The sequence below is a fragment of the Microplitis demolitor genome, chromosome 9 (assembly GCF_026212275.2).
Source record: "Microplitis demolitor isolate Queensland-Clemson2020A chromosome 9, iyMicDemo2.1a, whole genome shotgun sequence".
NCBI lineage: Eukaryota > Metazoa > Arthropoda > Insecta > Hymenoptera > Braconidae > Microplitis > Microplitis demolitor.
Genome location: NC_068553.1, coordinates 15,085,404 through 15,110,259, shown reverse-complemented (window position 1 = coordinate 15,110,259; position 24,856 = coordinate 15,085,404). Strand labels below are relative to the sequence as shown.

The window sequence follows — 24,856 nt, the reverse complement described above, 5'->3', positions numbered from 1 at the left end:
AGGAATAGAAGAACAAATTAATATTCTATTGGCAGGTCCTTATAAAAAGAAACGATTTCGTTTCTTTTTATTTACAATGATTAGAAAAAAAAAATTTGAAATACTTTTGAACTCTTCTTATGGATATTCATCATGCTTTTTTATGGTATTTGTGTCAATAACGTGATGCTTTTTGTTAATTTTCCTAATTTCAAATCCGTACTATATTCTCGTATAAATTCCCTGGTTAAAAATACTGATTGAAAAGAATTGAGAAGCGTTCATTCCATGCAAACTGTATATCTATATATACAAACGAAAGAATTCAAATTATTGAAAAGAATCCGAATTTCATCATTTTTAATTCTTTTCTATCAATATTTTTAAACAGGGTTTTGCATCGTGTGGATTTCCATAGGAATATAACCCACACTATATAATGACAATACTATCATTCCAAATAGTAATTCTTTAATTCATAATTAAAATGTGAATAATTATAGGATAAATATTAAAATTTATTGTCTGTGCAGGAAAAATGAAATATTTTAACTTTCAAAATCATAATTTAAACTTAAACATTAAAAACTTATAACACTTTATAAAATTTATTTTTTGAAATTCTCTATAGACACCCAGGTTCCGGGCTATAATTTTAAACACTAATTTTTTAAATTTATTTTTTTTCCGTGCATGTGAGAATCTATATCGGAATCTATGGTGAATTTTTATAGGAAACCATATAGGAATCTAGACTGAATTCCGATATGAATATTTTTGATAGGGTTTATAAAAGTTTATACATCAAAACAATGCTTATAACAGAAATCATACTATTTTTTTTTATTGTTGTATATAAGCTGCTGCCTCTCTGATTGGCAACTGCAAACAAAGTTTCCGTTGGTACCAACAAAAAAATAACTATTTTTAAAAAACAGCTGACAACTTAACCTGAAGTGCAATTAAAGCTGATGATTGTCATCAAGGTTTTCAGCGTAGTACGAAATCGATCATAATAGACAAGTTTTGTTTGGTAATTCGGAAGGTTAGAAGTTGGGATTGAAAATTAGTTTGACAAGTTCAGGTTCAAGGATGTATTGAGGATCCAGAGTCTGGTGTGGATGGTGGTTAGATAAATAGAAATGTTGAGATTCGGATTTTTGTGGGTTGACAATCATGCCAGCAAATAAATGCCCTGTGCACTAGTTGCAGGGCAACCAAAGCTGAATCACGTCAAGTAAACATGTTCAGTTGTTACGTAGTACTATTAGATGGATGACAGGTTTGACAAGTGTAGAAATGGATCAAAGCAAACCAGTTGTTGATGAGAGCGGGCCAAGTTCTGATGTCCCCAAAACACCAGAAGCTATTGAGGTATTTTATATTCCATGTCTTTTTAGTATGTAGGACCTCGTCATAAGACTATGAGTTTCTTTCTCAAACTATCGCGATACCTGGTTCATAAAAAAGACTGATAGTCTTATAACGAGGTCCAGCTGTAGTTGGTTGTTTAAATTTACTGATTTATTTATTCGTCGGTTGCAGGTTGATAATTCACAGACAATATTGCTGAAGATAGCGACTTTGTACGCCGAGAGATTGATGAATGATATTTGTTTGGTAGTTGATGGTGTAGAATATCCAGCTCATCGTTTAATTTTATGTGCTTCTAGTGATGTATTCCAGGTGAATAATTTTATTCTGACATTTAATTTTTGCAATCATTTTTTTTACGCCGAATTTAACATGATACTAAAGTTAGATGTCTAATAATTTTTGGACTTTTTTTTAAACAAATTATAAAGAAAAACATATTTTAAAAAATTTCACCTGTAGTTTTTTAAATTTTCTACATGTACATATTTTTTGTAATTTGTTTGTTGAAAAAAAAAAATCCGAAAACTACTAATTGTCTGCTAACTTCAGGATCCCAATTGAACTGATACCAGAAATTTTTGTCATGAGTTAAATTGTTCTGATTGTATTCATTTGCTAATTATTGGTTTATTGATGGAAATAATTTAGCATCGAGTTTTCATAGTCAGTTTTTCTGCTAGTTGTATATTTTATATGATTAATAATCTGGTACGTAATTTTTTGCACAACTAAACTATCACCATTTGTTGGAAATTTAGGTATAGTAATCGTGAATGAAAACAGATCAATTTATTAAACAAATAAAAACTTACTTCTTTTTGTTAAAAATGCGCGCTGTAGGATACGTCTTCACTCTTAAGAGATTTAGCTTACACTAACTTATTCTTTTAATTTAACACTGAGGTCTAAGAATCTCTCCTTTTCTATAAAACAAAAATGCCTAAATTCAAAATATATATATATATATATATGAGAGTGCAATATGGAGAAAAACATATTGCCTTACAATTACTTGGAACATGGGCCTAAATCTCTCGCCCACCCAAGTACCTAAGGTCATAAAATTTGATCCATACTAGTTTTCTTTTTCTTGAGCAAACATATACATATTTTGAGCAACACAAATAATATATACTACGATTTAAATATAATGTTCGAAATAATATTTCGAACAGAATATTTCTATAAGGAAATATTAAATAAATAAATAAAAGAAATATTAAATATAACATATATTAGAATAAAGATGAAATGTTGTATAGAGAATCGAACACTATTTGTTCAAAAGTTATTTGGAGAGGAATCAGCAGAAGATAATTTTTCTAAATTTATAAAAATTTTAAACACCTAATACTTCATTTTTTAACATGATTGAGATAATCACTCATAGAATGTATGCCAAGTTTCATTAAAATTGTGTCCGAAAAAAAATTTTTAATTGAATACAACTCAAAAGTTACTTTAATAAAAAAAAAAAAATATTCTCTTAAACTTCCAGCTCTGTATCTCAAAAATTGAGCTGGCGCCCAGGAGTCTCCTTTCCCATTTAAAATACATTGAAAAATTTTTTTTGACTTTTGAATTCTGAGTACCTTTAGAAAATTGAATTCTCCACAAATAAAGTCTCTTGTGTCATACGCTTAAAGTTGATAGAAAAAATTTATAGAAATTGAAACAGGAGAAAAAAAATGATACTGAAGTTAGCCGACGTCCGATAATTTTTGAATTTTTTTAAAAACCCTAAATTTGAAAAAAAAACTTATTTAAAAAATTACACCTATAGCTTTTTTAATTTTCTACATGCGCATATTTTTATATTTTATATTTTTTGTAATTGATTTGTTGAAAAAAAAATTCAAAAATTGTCGATTGTCTGGTTTTATTTATTTTTTTAGCATCATTGTATTTACTTAATAATTATTTTTAAATTGCAGGTGATGTTAATGAGCCCACAGTGGACAGAATCACAAGAAAGCCGTGTAACTCTCCAAGAAACCCCACAATGTGTACCGATATTTAGTGAGTTTTTACGTTACTTTTACACCGGACAAATACGTATAAGCTACGAAGTTGTCTTACCAATATTATCATTAGCCGACAAATATAATGTACGTGATTTAATAACCCTGTGCCTTGAGTATATGCAAAACCACATCGCAGTAGCGGCTATTCACGGTACCTTAGTTTCATGGCTCGACTACACATCAAATTGCGGGCATCATGCCATCACCCAAACCTGCCAAAATTTTATCAAATGGAATGTCGAGCTGGTAGCCAAGACCGCGGATTTTGGTAATTTTGAGCTGGACGTCTTAGTGACTCTATTACATCAAAGTAGTTTAGTAATACGCGATGAAATGACACTCTACAAGTGTCTGGAATCTTGGCTGGAGCATCAAGTTCAGCGTCTCAAGCATCAGCTGACTCCTACCGAGTACGAGTTGACACTAAAGCAGCTAGTGATTGCCGTAATGACCCCGATACGTTTTCCCATGATGTCACCACGGCAATTAGCTGATTTATTGTTATCCCCCCTGACCAAAAAGTACAAGGAATTTTTTGTTGAACGCATGGCTATCGGGATGTCCTTTCATTCTGGGCAGCATGATCTCGTCCAAGAAGTTATCAGGAATGAAGAAGATGGCGCGTTGTTATTTGAACCACGTCTTTACACCGTTGACACCTGCAGCTCGCTGCTGACGATTGAAAACTTCCATAGTCTCCCTTCGTATCACACACGGACTCTAGTATTTTCCAGCCACTCTTTCCTGGCAGAGCACGCTGGAGATCGAGCCTGCGAGTGGGTCGTTGATATTTATCCCAAAGGGGTTTGGTTCAAGAAATTCTTCTTGATCGTCTGGCAGGGGACTGTTGAGATGCCTGAGCATGTCATCAGATCCGTGAGGTTGTCGCTGACTTGCAAAGAACCTCCGACTGATGCCAACAATGACATGCGCGTTAAGATTGGAGTGCTGATCTACGGACTCCAGGATGGAGTTGAACATATTGCTCGGGTTACTGAAGTCATTCATAGATTTAATACAACTGACCGTGTTCTAAATCTAGACGATTTACTGCCGTTTGAAGAATTAAATCCTCAGCAAAGCGCCAAGTCGCTTGTAAATCCTGTTTCTCCTTATTTAGTTGGTCCTAATAAGGACATGCTTAAACTTCATATTGTTATATCACCGGCAAATTGATCTGATAAATTTATTAAGGTTTTAATAATTATTTAAATAATAAATATATGGGATATATTTATTTAAGTGATGTTTAATTATGAATAGAAGAAGGCTTGTGAAGAGTGAAGATTTATTTTTAAATATTGTTTGGACTGCTATTGATTTATTAATGCTTTTGAGTTTAACTAAGTGGCAATTATGCTTGTGTCAAATTAAATAGTTCAATATATTATATAAATATATATATATAAATATTTTTTTTTTTTTATTATTTGATATAATCGTTACTTATAAATGTATTGTCATGTAAATGTTATTATTGATAAGTGAGTAAATAAAAAATCTATATTAATTTATTGGTAGTTTTTTTTCCGGCAATCATTTGAGCGGGAAAGTTTCGGCATGAAGGCATCTGAATATATTAATAAAAGTAGTTGTTTTTAAGAAGTCTAGTGGTGTAGGATAATTTGAATATTGCGGCTGAAAAACTTTTGGTTTTTAAAAATTTTTTTTTATTTAATTCTAGTTAATGACAAATAAAAATTAATGATGTTTTTATTTAAGTACTTCTAGTTTGTGAGATTTATTACTTTATGATAAATAAAATTGGTGATAAAAATCAGTTGATTGGTGAAAGACTAAATAGTAATTATTTTAAAAATTTTTCTGATAATTGGGTGAAATGTTTAATTATTTTTTATAACTTTTTTAATTTTTGCAAACTGATCATTAAAAAAAGTTGTTATTTAACTCCTAGATAAATTGATAGTTTGTTAAATATTTTAATTAATAATTATCGATTTCCGATTTTAGTTAGTACTTTTACCGAAAACTAATTAATTAACATTTACTCATCAATAGCTTTGACTAATTAATTACTGATTAATAATTACTTTGACCAATTACTGATTAACAATTAATTAATATTTAATGATTAATAGTTATAAATCAGCAGTCCCAATTAATGAGTATTGATTTATAACTAATAAGTATTTTATATTAACAATAATTAATTCTTTGTTTTAATTGAAGGTCAATTATTGACACTTTTACATAAAAATCAACAATTAATCATTTTTTATTAATAGTCATTAAAAACAAATTTTTTTGTTAATTATTCTTATTAAAAATAATTAATCAACATAATTAATTAATAATTATTAGTTAATTTTTGAAATTAACAATTTTTAACACGTTTAATTAATTATTATTATTTAATACTTGGAGTAAATAATTATCGATCGATAATTTCAGGGCGGCCACAAAGAAATGATTTTCAAATTCCCTGATATTTCCCGGTTCTCCAGTAAAGTTTTTCATATTTTTCCCTGGTTCAGAAATTTTATTCGTATCATTGATATTCAAAGTTTTGATAATATTTTCATTGCCAATCATTAAATCTGATAGTTAAATCATCCGAGAAACCAAAAAAGTCAATAAAATAAATTAATATGGCCTACTTTTGAATACTCGATGTTAAAAATATGTAAGTTTAAATATTTAATAAGAAATTTTATGATTTAAATAAATTCAAAATACACCAGTCACAAAAATTAACGGATATTAAAAAAATTTCAAATTTTTAAGTGATTTTCCATAGACTGTAACTCGAAGGAAAATGCTCGTACGACGAAAACAAAAAAGGCAAATTGTAGCTTCTCATGCCTTGTTTTCTGATCTGGTCTTTAAATTTTTTTATTTTTCACGGTTCCGTAGTAATAAAAAATCAATGATAATTATCGAAAAAATTTATTAAAGCCCGTAGACAGTTTCTAAAACGAGCAAAAATTCGGAAATTTTTTTTTCGATGGTTTTCTAAGGATTACTCCGGAACCGCGCTTAATAAAAAAATTTAAAGACCAGATCAGAAAACAAGACACGAGAAGCTACAATTTGCCTTTTTTGTTTGTGTACGAAAATTTTCCTTCGAGTTACAGCCTGTGGAAAATCACTTGAAAATTTGAAATTTTTTGAATATCCCTTAATTTTTGTGACTAGTGTATTAATGAATCTCTTTTAAATTTTGAATTGTCACAATTAAATTCCCTGATACTTTTCAAAATTTTCTGACATTTTTATGAGAATTTCCAGTTTATAGCCGCACCTCGAATTGTTAATAATTAATATTATTTGATTCTCTTGATTTAAAATCATTAATATTTTTAAATAATAATTTTTTATTAATACTTTGAATTAATAGTGATTGATTTCCCTCGATTAGAAAACCGTTGATCAATAAACTTTAATTAATAATTATTAGTTGGTATTTTAAATCAACGTAAAAATCTATACTACAAAATAATTTATCCATTTTCAAAAAAAAATTAAAAAATATACCAAAAATATCTTACAGCCTTTATAAAAAATAATTAAAGATATTACACTTGTTCATTATCATGCCGAGTTATTAATGGAAGAAGTATGTAGGCCAGTTTAATCAACTGATAGCCTTGGATACGAGTGAAAGGCGGAGTCACAACATTCTGCCGTGGAAACAGTATTAAATTTCAATCCTAAGAGATTGTCGTTCATATTATGTAATATATATTTTTATATTTTATTGAATTTCAAATTTATTGTCAGTTTACTGCGAATCGCAATCGCTGCTTCTTCATTTGTTCCAAGTAATTAATTTATTAATAATGAAACTTTACGCTGTTTCTGACGGACCGCCTTCTCTAGCTTGTAGACAAGCTTTAAAAGCTCTTAATATTAAATATGAACTTATACCTGTTGATTATTGCAAAGGTGAATTTTTAACTAAAGAATATGAAGAGGTAATTAGTGACTAATTAATAAAAATTTACATACTTAGTTAATTTATAATTAAATAATTAATAAAAATTCTTTATCAGTTGAATCCGCAAAGAGAAATTCCGACTCTAGTCGATGGCGATTTAACTATGGGTGAAAGGTAATTTAAATTTTTAATTATTTATTCGTTTATTGAGTCAGTAATTAATTAATTAATTAATTGTTTTATTAATTTAGTCATGCGATATTGCAATATATTTGTGATAAATATGACACAGAAGGTAAATATTATCCAAAAGATCCAAAAGCCCGAGCTCTTGTCAATCATCGACTTTGTTTCAATTTGACTACTTACTATCGCAATATTTCGGAGTATGCTGTGAGTTAATTTATTACTTGTTGTCACAAAAACGTTTACATTTGATTACTTAATTACTAATTACTGTTTTAATAATAATTTAATAGTTTGGTCCCATGTTTTTTGATTACGAGCGCACGGAAATGGGGTTGAAAAAATTGAAAATGAGCTTGGATGTATTTGAAAAATATTTTACACGTACTAATTTTATATATGCTGCTGCAAGTAAGTATAAGTGATCATTAATGTAATTATTCGGTTGACCTGCCCAAGTAGCACAGTTGGCTTTTTGACATCAATAAGTTTTGAGACTGTTTTTTGACCTATCGATAAGAAGGGACAAGAGTCTGAGATACAAAAAAAGAGCATATTTGTGATATTTTTTTTTCAGAGTACTTTCGGTATTACAATTCTTAGAATTTGTGACATTATTAAGCATCATTTCAAGAATGTTCTGCTAAATTTTCATAAAAAAATACTGAAGAATGAGCCAGTGGTAGTGGGGAGAGACGAGTCACTTAAAAAAGTATCCATGTCATAGGCAGGATAACTCATGACTGCTTCATCTAAAATCAAAAAACCAAAAAGATTTCTTTAGTAAATAAGTTTGATGGATTTGAACGAAGGAATAAACAAAATATTCATTTTTTAATTTTTGATAAAGGTGCGATTCAAAAACTCTGATTTTTGCTAAAAATTGTTCCTTTTGTTTAATTAAAAAATAATCAGTTATTGAAAAAAACAATCCTTCGTTCAAATCCAAGATAAACTTATGTACTAAAGAAATCTTTTTGGTTTTTTGATTTTAGATGAAGCAGTCATGAGTTATCCTGCCTATGACATGGATACTTTTTTTAAGTGACTCGTCTCTACCCACTACCACTGGCTCATTCTTCAATATTTTTTTATAAAAATTTAGCAGAACATTCTTGAAATGATGCTTAACAATGTCACAAATTTTAAGAATTTTAATAAAGAACGTACTCTGAAAAAAAAAATCACAAAAATATGATTTTTTTTTGTATCTCAGACCCCTTTCCCATGAGGCACCAATATGTTAACAATTTGACAAATATTTGTCACCTTTAAATAATTTGCTTTAAAATTTAATAAAAATTTTCAACAGCATGTGATTTAAATAATTATTTGCAGATACTTTAACAATCGCGGACTTTGCAATGATAACGGCAACAATTGGTCTAGAGGCTATTGAATTTTCATTAGCACCCTGGCCAAAAGTAAACAAATGGTACAACGATTTCAAAGTAAAACATCCAGAATTGTGGGAAATCGCTGCTGGAGGCTTAAAAGAACTCAGCGACTACGAAAAAAATCCAGACTTATCAATGACTTGGGTCCATCCCATCCATCCAATGCGCAAAAGCAAAAAGTAAATCGAAGCTTGCATAAATTTTATTGTAAACATTCATTTAATAATTACTTAAATTTTTTATTATTAATTATTAATATACATTTATATATTTTATAATTAACGATGTAAGTATAATATGAAATAAAATTAAAAAATGACAAAATGTCAGTCGTAATTATTTAAACCAATCTTTTTTTGAGCATTCAATATAAATAAATATTTATATTAATGAACATCTTGTAAGAAATAAAAATTAATTTGTAATTTATGTATAATTATTTTAATTAAACAATTTGTTTTTAATGTAGTATATAATTACTATATTTTAATTATTCAGATAATAATAAATTTATTTATTACATATGTATTTATTATTTAATCACAGCTTTATATTATCTTCGACGATAAAGTTTTCATATATTATATATTATATGAGATAAATAATAATAATAATAATATATATGTACATCGTATGTTTTATATATATTTTATGATAATGACATTTAATCTCCACATCAATGATTACAATTAAATTTTTTTTTATTCCGTAAAGGATTTCAAATTTATGAACAATTATGGAGATTAAATATCAGATTAAATTGACTGACATTTTACAGAATTATTATTATTATTAAGTACAATAATTGTTATTAAATTTTTAGCTGATTATTATTAAATAAACTAATAAATAATAAAATTTAGACTAAAAAAAACCCTGTGGTCTATCCTCGTTTATGAAATTATGTCTGAGGATTATTTTAATTTATTTTATTTTTTTTTGCTGACATGCTCGTTTGAACACATCGGTTTTATTTTATTTATTATTTTTTTTTTTTGCTACCTACTCGTTTAATTTTTACTAAAAATTGGTACTCTTTTGAAAGACTTTAACTATTTTTGGTATTAAAAATGTTATTTTTAATTTTTTGGCGATTTTTTTTATACGCGCGATCGAAAAAACGTTTCCGAAATTTGAATTTTATTGAACATTGTCTGGATGGTAAAATATGAATTTTTGAAATCTTTAAAAAAATTATTTGCAAAAGCTTTTAAAATTTTTTGTGTAACCAAAAATAATAAAATCCGACAATTAACCAATTTTTCATGTTGACTGAATTTATTTTTGTAATCAATGATTTTATTATGAAATTACTGTAAAAAATCTAAAATTTATTAAGAGTTTAATTTTATTTAAAGTTGTTTTTTGATTCCATTAAAGCTCTTTTCAAATTAACTCCATTTTGTAGTTAAAAAAAAAAAAAAAAAATACTCCGCATAGTATATTAACAAAAATTTTGTTTTGAGTAAGTCCTCGAATATTAAAATCAATTAATAAAATAAACTCCGAAATAAGGTTGGTAATTAACTCAAAAATCTTTTGTGATTTTTTTTTTATAGAAAAATTTTTCAGTAATAAAATAATTATAAACAAATTTAGAATAATTTAAAGTTAAATTTGAATTTATGTTTACTTTTTGACTCCTTTTGTAACTTTTTTTAAATTAAGGTAAAAGACCCATTACCCGGTCACTTTTCATTGGAGTGAAATTAAGGCTGGGCCTTACTACCCGAATAAATATAACAATTGGTAACCTGCGCCAAAAATGTAAATGCCCGCTTTGTTTAGAGGAAAGAAAGTCGTTCTTTCCTTTTATGAAAAAACAAATGTTAAAAATTAGCGCATGCGTTATTCTTCCTACAGAGACAAAAATTTAAACTTTCAGGTGCAAATCTCGTGAAAAATCGTATCTGTGTGTACCTTCGGCTCGGCAATTTTACACACGGGTCATACTTTCCTCCCTAGATGTATAATATACTAAAATCTGTTTCGGTTGGCTGCCCTGATTAAACAAAACGATTTACTCAATGATAAATGTATATTTATACAATAGTAAAATTGAATTGTTTTGAATCTTTTCTAATCGTTTTGAATCATTTCTTTTAATTAGAATGTAGACATTAACTGAAATTTCAAATGTCGATGCTGATATATTATAAAAATTATATTTTAACAAATTTAAATAATATAATAGTGAATAACATATAATTATAAAAATTATAGAAACACTTTATGACTAATTAAAATGAGCGACTAATAATACTGATCAGGTTTAAGGTCTTTTACCTTAACTCAAAACTGGAACTCAATTGAAATAATAATATATTTCGGTAATTTATATATTTCTAAAGTAAATAAACTTGATTTTGAAGTTAATTGATATAAATTATCTATAAAATGAGTTAAAAAAGCATTAACTCCGTTTAAACTCCACAGATTTTTTACAGTACGGTCGAGATACTTTATCTAATGATTTTATCTCGTAGATAATGATCTCGTCCAATGAATGGAAACAGTCACCTCACTCTTCCAGATGGCGATCTAAGATGCGATTTAATATAACCCGTGCGATAATCAATCACGTCGCGGGCTGTGCCGCCGGGAATCCCGTGCCTGTGTTTCCTACTCCATCTGCAATCAACATAATCTCTTTACACTAATACTTATTCTTTACAGCAACGTTTTTTCTTCTTTATTATTTTTTTCTTTTAATTATTATTGCAAGGTCAGCATGCTTATGCTTTTCATTATTGTCAATATATTTTTTATTATTTCTAAATTAAATTACACGGAAATTTATCGCTGACAAAAAATTATGATTAATAATAAATAAGTAAATAAATAAATAAATGAAAGAAAATATCAAATTTACACACGTTCATATGCTTCATTCCAGATTGAAATATATAAAACATTCATGTATATAAATATATAATTAATTTATGTTTATTATTTAATTAAAATTTAAATAAAGAGCTTAAAACATATCACTACTTACAAATGCACATGTACATATTTATAAAAATAAATAAATTATTTTTGTCATTAATTATTCATAATTTATCTCTGATTTACCATATATATATATATATATATATATATATATATATATATATATATATATATATATATATATACATATATATATATATATATATATATATATATATATATACACATAGATAATATGTATAATAACAAATACTAAATTAAATATTTAATTAACTATAATTGTAATGGTAATTAATTTACTATACAGGGAAGAGGTTTTAACTAAATTTAAATAATTAACTAGCATTTAACTATTTATTAATTACTTTTTAAAAATTTTATTTAAAAAGAAAAATTGTAATTTCAATATTAAAATTTTAATTTCTGTATCTTTGATTCAAATTGAGATTTTGAAATCTAATATTTTTATTTTAGATCTTAAAGGCTCTATTTTCATATATTTTTTATTATTTGTTAATTAAAAAAATACTTTGGAAAGTAAAACATTTAAAAAAAGCTGCAAATTAATTTTCATCGTGGAGTTTGCAAAAAAAAATTTTAAGGTCTAGTATTAAAATTAATTTTTTTAAAAGGCTAGAAAAATTTTTTTAAATACTCAAAGTCTGAAAAGACCAAAAATAGTATATTTTACACCTAGGGCAGTAAAGTAAGAAATGTTTCAAATCACATGTAATTTGAAACATTTCTAACTTTACTGCTCTAGATGTAAAATATAAGGTACCCGCGGGTAATAAGGCCTAAGTGACAGAAATGATATTTAAAATAACCGCCTCCGCTAAAGGCTACTCTAGAAGAAGGGTCTTGCATAGAGATGTTACGAAAAATTTATAGAGTCCCGATACCACGTTCCCTGTCTTCTATATTTCATCATCCGTCATATGCTGTCGTAACGCAGAAGAAATTATAAAAAACAATCTAGTCTTCTGACTCTTAAAAAGAAAACTGATAGTTTTAAGTGCTGTTGAGCAAAGCAATTCAGTCTTTTGACTCTTAAAAAGTATTGTTGCTAAATTTAAGTGATGATTCATCTCTAATAGCAATTTTATTAAGTATAGTTAAACTTTTCCAGTTTGTTTAATCCGTAGGCCTTATTACCCTACCGTAGTAAAATAAGGCCTATTCGTATGGTTTTTGTAAAAGTATAATTTTTTGTTTGTTTATGGTAAAAATTACTATTACTTCGTCATATTTTATGGCTAATGTATTGAATTAAAGATTAATGATACATTTCGATAATTAAATGCAATATTTTCGATTCTATTCAAAATCTCCCTTATTACCCGCCGGTACCTTACTATTATAAAACTATTTTTTCTTGTCGCCAGCATTGAAACTTAATTTCAATGCTTGTTTCGCTCCTCGAAAGAAGTCAATGTAAGACCGACACCACGTCTGCTCATTCAATAAGTTTTTGATTTAGTTAAAAAATCCTGTTCGATTTCATGTGTTATTATTCTTAATTAATCTATTTGCTATGAGAAATGAGTATTATCTCACGGGATAAAAGATAAAAGACAATTTAAAGCTTTAAGTAATGGCAGCCCTCACCTTCGGCCCCAGCCAAATCACCCTTGTCTGAAATAATCTCTTTTTATCCCTCGTCATAACAAAACACGTATATATTTCCAAGTAAAGTTACTTAATTCAATATCAGTTTACTAAATACTGCCAAAAAAATATATCCTTAATTGCAATAAAAATGCATTGTTTGTAGAAATTTATGAATAAATTGAAGCAACTGTCATAAAAATAATAAATATTACACTTCAATGCAGTTTTTTTCTTGTTTTTTAATTATAAGTCAAGAAAACATATTTTTTTTCTCTCACTGTACACAATATAATATTAAATCTCAATAAGAACCCAAGTTACAGAATTAAAAACCTTGTCTTTTTCTTTTCATAATAAATTTATGAATATTTAATAATCCTATAATTATTATCTTTGAATATTAGTTTGTTTTTGTGGTAATTCGTTTTATTAAATCATACCTTGTTGATTTTGTGGGCCGACGTGCGAGCGATGGTTGTTAGTAGTGGTTGACTGTATCGAGTTTGAGTTAGGAACGCGATGGTGATGTTGGGTATTATCAGAGGGTGAGGAGATGACAACATTATTATTGTTACTGTTATTGTTATTGTTACTATTATTGTTATTGTTACTGGTATTATTATTATTATTATTGTTATTATTATTATTAGTATTATTATTATTGTTATTATTATGCCGATGTATCAAATTGGTGACAGTTGAATTTGTTGCCGAGTTGGGAAGCAAAGTTTGCCCATCACCCTGGGAGGATGAAACCCCGTAGTTGCGTCGGAAATGCTTCTGCTGGAATGATTGCCTCCGACTCCGATTATTGGTCATCCCACCACCACCACCGCCAACACCCCTGCCACTGGCAACCCCATGTTGTTGCGGATTCGTACTGCATCAACCCCATTTATTTTATCTTTTTTCTCTTACTCAATTATTATTTTTTTTTTAAATATTTTTATCACGTTTTTTATAAATTAAATCCTCAATTAAATTATATAAATAAATAATCATCTAATTTAAATAAAATAAATAATATTTAATTAAAATAATTAAAGCCATGCAACATTAAAAGCCAATGCAGATATTTTGTATATATTTATATATTACGTATACTGAGGAATATATAACATGCGCCTGATTACATTATACAATTAATCATCAGTTTATAATATGCATGTGTTACAAACGATTCACCTGGGAAATTTAAGGGTAGTATTAATTTATCTACTACATGAGATTAAAAGCAACCAATTTATTGTGTGATAAATTTATGTTTTCAAAAATTTATCAAATTTATTTATCAGAAATATTTTTTATAGGATATGATTAAGAATAATTTTAGACAGTGACCCCCATTAGAAAAATAAAATTATTTTGAAATCTTGTAATCGTAGGAAGTGTCCGGAAAAGATCGAGATTTAGCTCGAGGTCAAGTATAGCAAAAGCGCGAAAATTTTGAAATTTAAAAAAAAGATTTTTACAAAAAATGAAGGAAATTGTAAAAAAGAGACATTGGTTTTAATTTAATTTGGTAATGACTAAATTATTTTTTAAATCAAGATAACGAAATCGAGTCGTTTTTTTTCTAGTTACCGCTTTAATTTGAAATAAATATAAAAATACGATTGCGACATTTCAAAGACATTTATTTTTTTTTTCTTTATTATGAATGAGGGGTCACTAGTCAGATTGTGCTTAATGATTTAATTTAAAGAAATACCAGGTCAAACACTTAATATCACCGGAAAATGAAGATATATGATGAATTATTTTCTTACCTTGCGCTGTGACTCATGTTGACTACGTTTCTGTAACAGCATATAATATGGATCCTGATTCTTTCGAAGCGAGTTTTTATAATTTATAACGTGTATTCAAGTTATTTTTCTTTGATTTTTTTTTTATACATATTATTTATTATTCCAATATTTTAAATTACTAATTTAATTACTGTACAAGGTAAAGGTATTAATATTTTTTTTTCTTAATACTTCAAGTTATTGACAAAAATTTTTTTTTTAATTACAAATTAATTTAAAATTCCGGTTTTTATAGAAGGGTTATTTACTTTTTTTTTTATTAACTACTGTGCAAGGTAAACATTTTCATAACTTTTTAAGAAACTACTGTTAGTACTTTTTAAGGTAATGATTTTTTAATTAGCATTATTTTAAATAAGGTCGGTAGTAAAAAAAAATGTTTATTATTATTATCTACGAGCATAATTGGTATTTAGTATAAATATTAATTTATACTAACCCCCCCTCCCCCTCGCGAAACTATGTCACATTTTCTGCGATCCCCCTATCAAAATTGTATCACAAATAGTAAACCTCCCTGATTATTACAGAAATATATGCATGGAAATATTTATATATTTACAAATATGAAACGAATGACTTTCTAACGCAACAAAAAAAAAAAAACTTTTAAAATCAAGAGGGACATTTGCAAAAATGTTGAATGGACTGCGCGAGAAATTCTTACTTGAGAAATTTTTGCTGAGAAATTTTGATTCGAAAAATTATCGCGGGTAAAAAAAGAAGAACCTTGTTACAGTAAGTGACACCCCTTCCTCTCCCATAAGAGCAAACGTATTTTATGAACGGCCTCTAAACATATTTGTCTGAAATTTAGATAATTATATTTTTTTTTAACTATTATATTTATAAATATAAAAATCTTTAAGCTGGTAACGACTCGTTACTAGTTTTCTCTTTTTTAGCCTACTTTGTTTTAAATTTTTAAAAATTCTTTCGGATAAATCATTAAACAAGCTTATAGATTATCAAATATTTATAGCAAATACCAATGCTTTTAATATTAATAGCAAACTATTTTTTTTAACCGTGGCCTATTAAATTTAAAAGTATCCCGACCTAGTAATTTATCCCGCATTTTATTTAATTATGCGATAAAGCGGCAGTGCTTATTTATGCCTGTGGTTTTAAATTCGTGATCAAAATTTTAAATAACTAAATGAAATATTTTTAATTAAAACCATGATGAACTTTATTTATTATTATGGTAATTAAATAATTAAAAAAATAAGTTATAAATATGGAAAAAAGGAAAAAGAGAAAGAATAAAAAAATTAAATATTAAATAATTGTGTAAATAAGGCAATCAAGCAAAAAACCTATGTGACTTATATATTTATAACTACGCGTTGCTTCTAATATATTTGTGCAATCAAATTTTTATTATTACTATTATTATTAGTAATATTAATTAAAATATATTTATATTTTTCTTGCAAATTTTTAAAAATCGTATGTACATATATATAAGTACAAAAATAAATAACTAAATAATATTAAATTAAATATATAATATATATAACATATATAATCATATAAATATATTTATAATAAATTCTAATTTAGTAAAACTAAAAGCTAAAAAAGATAAATTAGAGTGTAAAAAATAAAACTAAATCTGCATACCACAATTATTGTTGCGTTAAAAAATTATTTGAATAAAAAAAAAAAAATACATACCGTAGTAGCCGCGTTATGTAGTCTGGCCAATTGTCAGGAAACATGACGAGGAAAAATCCTACTGATATCAATATCATTCCCGCTAGTTTCATACCTACAAAGTGCGCGCCGTAAAGTACAACGTCCAGTGCTATAATTTTATTAAATAATGTATCAATTAAATTTAATTAAATTCAATTATTGGTTTTTGAATTTATTACCTGCTGACACTGGTACGGCTGTTATTAATCCCAGGGTGATAAATAAATCATATGTTAATGCAATGCTAAAATTAGCCAGCATATTTGCAACTGTAAATAATTAATTTTATTAGAATAATATTTTAAAATTAAAACTGGTAATTTTTAAATTAAGGTAGTCTGGTAGCTCGGATTGAAAAAATCGAAAAATTTTTTTTACTTAATTCGAAGGTACAATATATTAAGAATATACTGTGAAAATTTCAAACTGAAATTCGGATAGGAACGGAGTTACGAGTTTTCGAGAGCGCCTCATAATTGTGCGCCAAAAATTACTGAAACTTTAAACGCGTTTATATCGAAACAACGATTTTACGGTCGGCCCGCGTCATAACTTTTTTTCTATTTAACCTATTGGTCTAAAACTTAAACTGGTTATTCTACACACTTGTAGTTCTCGTCGGAATTAGGATTAATTTTTTTCACCCCTAACTTTCTATTTTTCAACCCTTCTTTTGCGCAAAAAAATGACTTTTTTTTTTCAAAGTCCGCCATTTTGTTATTTTTCGATAAAATTTAATAATCCTAGTTCCAACGAGAATGACATGTCTATAAATTAAGACTAATCAAGAATTTTTAATTTCGGATATCCTCAAGAGTCAATATCACCCGAGCCATCCACGCGCTTTTTTTTGAGGCGTCAACTTCAAGCGACAATAATAATAACAATAAATTATTTAATTTCCTCAAAAAAAATTTTTTGTTACCTTAAGATGTAAATAAAAACATATTAAAAATGCAAAACTTTTCATTTGTTCCTTCTAAAAGAAAAGCCCCTAAAAAGAAGAATGGAAAACGGCGCGAATTACCAGACTACCTCAAAGAAATTAATTAATTTTGGGATATTAAAATTACGGATTTACAAGAAATGTAATTTATTTACCTAAATGAAGTATACTAGCTGAAAGTAATGCAGCCCAAGGTAATCGTGCCCAATGAACACTTTCAACTCCAGAAAAATATAGAGCTAAACAAACTGGCCACAGTAATGCCGCATTACACAAACCAATTAACGTAAAAAATATCGATACTTGTCCAAATGTTGTTTCCCCAATAACTTTTTTAAATAAAACCTATAAAAATCATTTTAATTATAAGTATCAGTTTACTTTTAAATTTAATGTTTATCAGTAAATAAATGAACCTTATAAACTGCAGAACCAGCAGCAGCAGAAGCCGCTAAAACAACACCACCAAGTGTTGGGCTTCCGGTAATACCATCCATGTATGCTAATAATGCAATTCCTGTATCGCAAAGTATCACAGCGACGATCTACAAAAAAAACTTATTTTAATTTAAATTATTTCTATTTATTTCTTAAAATTACATTAATATTGTTGCTAATTTACCCTGACTCCAACAAATTGTTCATGCAAAATAACCCAAGATAAAAGATAAACACAGGATACATTAGTTGCAAACAGTGCCATAACGTCAGTAGCAAGAAGAATACGTAATGAGTGGATATACATGTAATTAGTTGCGACCCATAGTCCACAAAAAAAACTGCAGCGTGTTAAAAAACGCCCGCCTGTTAATCCTTTGTCGCGGAATCCACGTAAGCTCTCGGCAATTATTTCTGTTGGGTTTGTGCACTTGGACCTCACTATCTGGCAGATAAAGTACACAGGAAAATATAGCACGGCCCAGTTTGTGCAGAACCACGTGGTGAAAAAAGGCGCATTGTAGGGAAGAACGATCTGCGATTTTTTTTTATTTTAAATGTTTTTGATTTATCAGTTTGAAAAATTAACGCAGGCTTAACTTACGGGTTGGTGATAAAGTTCACTAGTCACATTATCCGATGACTCAATATGATTTGTGATTATGTCTGGTTTATGAAAGTATAAATATTTAATACAGTGGGTTGCTCCGACCCAACTGGCTGTTACACATACGGTTACACAAACTCCAAAATAAATCTATAACAAATAAAATAAATAATTATTTTAATAATCTAATAACCCAAAAATTGTTAATTTTATGTTAATTTCAAATGGTAGTGGAATTAGCCATGACACTGAAGTTAGCCAACGTCTAATAAGTTTTGGATTTTTTAAAAAGATGACGAACTAAAAAGAAAAAAAAAATTACACCTATAGCTTCTTCAATTTTCTTCATGTAATTACTTGGTTATTTTTGACTCATATGATTTAATAAAAAGATTTAGCAACAGCGCGTTCTAACTTCTTACACATCGATATTCAAATTTAAGCGGGAAAAATTTATTTCTAATCTTGTCTCTCTTATTAATGTATTTCTATCTTTGTTTTTTCTCTCAGCTGCTTTCGCGATGTTGCCGAACCCTCAATAATATGTATCTCTGTTGATGAACGAGATTAAATAATAAAGTTTAACTTGAATTATTTAAATAATTACAACGGTAACACTATATTGTTAAAATCTTATCATATTCTAAAAATATTCAAGCTTATGGCATGTGGTTTTTTATTTCTTAAACTTGGGAGGTTAATTATGAAAATAATCGAATAAGTCATGTCGGGAGCTTGTCCGCCATAAGAGCCTGTGTATAAGAACTTTGAAAACGTCATTTTTAAATCTTTTTTTCTAAAAAACCAAACGGTGGATCATATTCAAATTTTGAGAACACATAGATAAAGTACTTCTTTACATGTATACTAAGTTTCAAATCTTAAAGTTGGAAAATCCTTTTTACATTAGATTCGGTCAAATCTCCTTAATAAATAGAGTAAAGAATACATAAAATAAAACAAAAAAAAAATGCGCATTTAAAAAATTTAATAACTCATAAGTGCATTTTTTATAAATACTATTTTTTAAATTATTTATACTTTTAAAGTCCGATATCTGCTACACTCACACTCGTAAATATTTCAAATAATTTTCCTAATTATTTATTGATGACAATAAAGTTAGCAGACATTTAACAATATTTGCAATTTTTTAACAAAAAATTCCACGTATAGTTTATCAAATTTTTTACATGTGTATTTTCTTAGAAATATTTTTTTTTTCATTCATCTGATAAAAATATTTATTTAAATTTCAAATGCCTGTTAACTTTACTGTCATTATTTATTGAACTTGTTTATTTTTAATAATAAAATTACTTATTAAATAATTAGCAGTACTCATAAATTTGAAAAAAAATATTTTGAAATAAAGATAGGCAAAGTAGAAACTTCAACAAAATAATCATTCAGCGCCATCTTAAGTTGAGTTTAAAAAATCCATGTCAGGCAGCTCCAAGCTCTTTTCAATTCTTTTTCGTGTACTCTTCGTGCGAGGCCACCAAATTTATTAAAAATGGTAAGATTTTTCCTCAATAATTAATATTTTTTCCATAAATAATTACAAAAATATTTTTTTTAAACTCTCATTAAACAAATTTTCAATTACTTTCAAATTAAACTTTCATAAATACTTTTTTTTTCGCACCACGTTTTTATTTCATTACATATGAGGTTATGTTCTGCAATCTTCATATTAAATATTGATTGCTTGACTCCATATATATATTTTATATAAAACTTTTGATAAAAATTATTTATTTATTACTTTGTTTTTTATTTTTTTAGGCAAAACGTACAAAGAAGGTTGGAATCACCGGGAAATACGGTACCCGTTATGGTGCCTCCCTCAGGAAAATGGTTAAAAAAATGGAAATTACCCAGCACAGTAAATACACATGTACATTCTGCGGCAAGGTACTTTTATTTAAATCTTTTTCACGTCAATAATAACAATAATTATTTTTCATGATTTTGATTTCACTGCTCGGTTATCAAATTTGACATGAATAAAACGGATTAATTATATTAATTAATTAATTAATTAAAATGTTACAGGACGCAATGAAACGTAGTGTCGTTGGTATTTGGTCATGCAAAAGGTGCAAAAGAACTGTTGCCGGAGGTGCTTGGGTTTATTCAACAACCGCAGCTGCTTCTGTCAGATCGGCAGTCAGAAGATTGCGTGAAGTTAAAGAACAATAAGTTCTCTTTAATTAAATAAAAATTTATTCAATAAATTGAAATAATGTCTAGTTATTTCTTAACAAATCCTTTAAATTCATTAATTAACTGCTTAGTTTTTTTTTTCAACTTCAGTTGTTAACTTTAAACTCAATATTACAGAAATTTGGAGTCTATGACAGCCTGAGTATAATTCTTACACTTTTTTAAAATTTAAATAGTAATAGAATAATTTGTTCAATTGACATGAGTGTGAATGAAGCAAACAATCAAATTTAAAATTATTATTAAATAGTGGAAATGATTTATAAAATAAAATTTTCAAAAATTGGGCATTTAAATAATTTTGAAATTAATAAGCGCATTTTTTACAAATATTTTTAAAATTATTTAGTTTTAAATTTGTCTGATGTCTGCTACATTTATGCTTATTAATTTGACACGGAAAATTTTTTAAAATAATCGATAGCGTCATGATTAAAACTTGAAATTTTTTTACTATATATATATATATATGATTGATGTAAAGAATATTTTTCCTGAAAACCCTGATTTAAAATAATTTGAATTGACTAATATATAGATACACTTAGCATGGGATAAATTATTTTTCTTAATCAGAGAAATCAGCCAAATTTCACAAATGTTATATTAAAAGTCAGTCAAACTCTTAGTTTATTTTTTTCTTAATAAAGTTTATTACTAATCCTTAAATTTCACAATTTAAAGTTCCCGACCAGAGAACTAGTACCCGGTCACTCGTGTATTTGTATTCTATATCTACCAAATTTTACTTATATATCTATGAAATACACGGACCGATACGATACTTGTTCCCTGATCGGAATCTAGGTATTTTACCTTAAATCGATAGTTTTTGAATAAAATTATTTATTTAAAGTAATCAATTCATCTCAGCTACCGAATCGTATTTTTTAAATTTTTATTATTGAAGCTTACGACAATCTATTATAAATCTTATTGATTTCATAATTTGAATCATGGAATACTTGAAAAAAAAATCAACGCTAAATTCTTTTTTACTATTGCCGTCTATCTTGTAGTTTTTATTTTTTTTGTTACTCAATATTCTAGCAATGGAAAAGTATTGAATTAGGAAATATTAAAAAATTTTAATGTCAATTTGAATAATAAATAAAAAATCAAACGAGTAAATGAACATTTTTTAGTATAAAATTTAAATATATTTGGAGCATTTTGAGTATAATACTAATTTTCGTGTATAAATTTTTAAAATTATGAAAATAAACAAATTCAATTTAAGATTTTTCCAAACATCAAATTTAATTATAAACTAAGTAGCAGTCTAATTATTTCTTTTTCTTTTTTTTTCATCTTTTTAAAAATCATTTGAATTATTAACGAGTCATTAATTTATTCATAGATCTTATAGTAATTGAAAGTATGAGTGAATTTTAAGAAAAAACTTAAGTAATTTAAAAATTTTTCTTTTATAAAATAATTTGAAAACTACTTGACTTAAAGATTCAAAAACTCATTAGCAGAATTCAATTATAATTATTAATTAAATTGTAGAATTAAAATTACAATTAAATTTTTAAAACCAATATCTATTTTTTTACCAACAAGATTTTTCATGGCCAGTAAAAAAATGAAACTTTACTGATATTGACAATTCAAGTTAAAAATAAAATTCAAAAGAAAGTAATTTCCCATAGCCAAGAATGAGTACGAGAGTAATTAAAAAATAATATAATGAAAACAAAGAGCAAGACAAACCTTTTTAGCAGATTGAGCACAACAAGAGTCAAAGCATCTTACAATAGAGTGTCGTCTAGTTTGATAATTAACGTTTGAGCTAGTGTGACTGGGTTGATTGTGCCCTTGACCACCGCCTGCACTCCCACCTCCACTGCTCACATCTCGTATTCCAAGCCCGCTGGCAGTTGTCTCCAGTGACCTACAACTTGATGCTGAATCGCATCCCCCCGTGACACTGCATCCCTGTGTTTCTCCTGTAACAAATTAACTCATCGATATTTACTCTACAACAAACAAACCAACCATCCATGCCGTGTTAATTAATCATCGTTTATTATTGAAACTTGCAAATTTAAAACAATTAATATTGAATATTAATTAAATTGATACTTTTTAACTTTTTTGAATTTAAAACTATACCCGGGAAAAAATCAATTGTTAGAATTCGAATTATTTAAATTTATAAACTTTTAATTTGCAAACAAAAAAAAATTTTGTGCAAAATTTTTATTTAATTTTATGCAATTGGCGGAAACTTAATTTTATAAAATTTATGAAATTTTGCTAATTATCAATTCACTAACAAAAAAAAATGAATTTATAAAATTTCATACACTGAAAAAAAATATTTCTTATTGCAAAAAATTTTTACTCGTCCCAAGAAAATTTTCGAGTCATAAATTGAAATTTTTTTGGGGTGAAAAAAAATTTCTTACATACAGAAATTTTTTCTAGCCCAAGAAAATTTTTTATCTTTAATTCATAATGTAAAATATTTCTTGCAACAAAAAATCATTTTTTTTTCTGTATAATTTTAGTTTGCTAGCGAAAAAAATGATTCCATTGAATTTTTATAAATTTTTAATCAACTATTTTTTGAATGAAATTTTATAAAATTGATTGTACGTTTAATTGAAAAATCTGTAAATTTTTTAAATTATGATCCTGAAGCTAGAAAACAATTAACAATTTTCGGATTTTTTTTCCAACAAATCAATTACAAAAAAAAAAAAAAACTAAATATATACTTGTGTAGAAAATTAAAAAAACTACATGTGCAATTTTTTCAAATATTTTTTTTTTATTATTTATTGTTTAAAAGAAAATCCAAAACTTATTAGACGTCAGCTAATTTCATCATTTAAAATGTGTAAAAAAAAAAAATCAGAAAAATGTTCGGAACCTGAACATCGAGACGTGATACATTTTCAAAAATTCAATAAAAATTTTTTTTCGCTTAGAAAAATTCAAAAATTTTTTTACATTTTGTCCAGTATCATTTTTGAATTTTTAGTTTTTAAAATTTTCCAATTCTTTGACTCACAAAAGTTGAGATAATTTTTCGAATTTAAAATTTTAGTCACAACAGATTTCTACAATCTAAATCCTAAAATCTTATGATTAATTTTTTTGGTTCGAATTTTTTTTACCCACATCTATTAGTATTAAATAAAAATTACCTGTATCAACAACAACATGTCCAGGACTAGCATATGGTGCATGTCCACTTTGTTCATCATTTAAAATAATACTCGGAGCTCTAGATCTTCTTGGATGAAAAATAGTTGATACTTCAGCGCTACTACTATCCATTACTTAAATTTAAATAATTTAAACTTTCAAATGAAACTAAAAAGAAAATAATAATAATAATTACACTAACAATAAAACCTTCAATTGATTTTGTTTATAAATAAATAATAGCATTGTAAAGACTTAAGACATAAACAAAATAAATATATTTACTTTATTCATATCCATGTTAACATTGACACATTATTATTTTAATTTAATTAGTAAGTCTTCTTATCAAGGTCTTCAAGGGCATAAACCTTTAATTATATTTATAAATATATTATTTTTGTACTCAATATTTGACCCACTTGAGTATTCAATAAAAAATCTCGATTATTGAATAGATTTAAATTATAAATTATTTAAAATGTATGATAATTTTAATGATTACTCAGTTTATTAATTAAAATCGTTTAATTAAGCAGTG

The 24,856-nt window shown here is 26.8% G+C and overlaps 4 protein-coding genes across 4 annotated transcripts; 3 read left to right on the top strand and 1 right to left on the bottom strand.

Annotated features, from left to right (window-relative positions):
* Nucleotides 1-930: 930 nt before the first annotated feature.
* LOC103571559 (BTB/POZ domain-containing protein 17) lies at nt 931-4,780 on the top strand. Its single transcript, XM_008549752.2, has 3 exons — nt 931-1,353; nt 1,525-1,665; nt 3,291-4,780. Exons 1-3 carry the CDS (start codon nt 1,255-1,257, stop codon nt 4,554-4,556), a joined length of 1,506 nt encoding a protein of 501 aa, XP_008547974.1. The 5' UTR covers nt 931-1,254; the 3' UTR covers nt 4,557-4,780.
* A 2,221-nt stretch (nt 4,781-7,001) lies between these two features.
* Nucleotides 7,002-9,179, top strand: LOC103571561 (glutathione S-transferase 1). Its single transcript, XM_008549753.2, has 5 exons — nt 7,002-7,315; nt 7,394-7,452; nt 7,530-7,671; nt 7,758-7,875; nt 8,803-9,179. Exons 1-5 carry the CDS (start codon nt 7,181-7,183, stop codon nt 9,042-9,044), a joined length of 696 nt encoding a protein of 231 aa, XP_008547975.1. The 5' UTR covers nt 7,002-7,180; the 3' UTR covers nt 9,045-9,179.
* Nucleotides 9,180-11,123: 1,944 nt separating this feature from the next.
* LOC103571563 (putative thiamine transporter SLC35F3) lies at nt 11,124-24,673 on the bottom strand. The gene is made up of 11 exons (XM_008549755.2): nt 24,601-24,673; nt 24,315-24,483; nt 22,873-23,108; nt 18,925-19,077; nt 18,505-18,855; nt 18,299-18,427; nt 18,038-18,227; nt 17,116-17,205; nt 16,916-17,045; nt 15,194-15,223; nt 11,124-11,492 (listed from the first exon to the last, which is right to left on the bottom strand). The coding sequence occupies exons 2-11, from the start codon at nt 24,445-24,447 to the stop codon at nt 11,378-11,380; spliced, it is 1,557 nt and encodes a 518-aa protein (XP_008547977.1). The 5' UTR covers nt 24,448-24,483; nt 24,601-24,673; the 3' UTR covers nt 11,124-11,377.
* Nucleotides 20,339-21,176, top strand: LOC103571562 (60S ribosomal protein L37a). The gene is made up of 3 exons (XM_008549754.2): nt 20,339-20,446; nt 20,716-20,844; nt 20,986-21,176. Exons 1-3 carry the CDS (start codon nt 20,444-20,446, stop codon nt 21,130-21,132), a joined length of 279 nt encoding a protein of 92 aa, XP_008547976.1. The 5' UTR covers nt 20,339-20,443; the 3' UTR covers nt 21,133-21,176.
* Nucleotides 24,674-24,856: the final 183 nt, after the last annotated feature.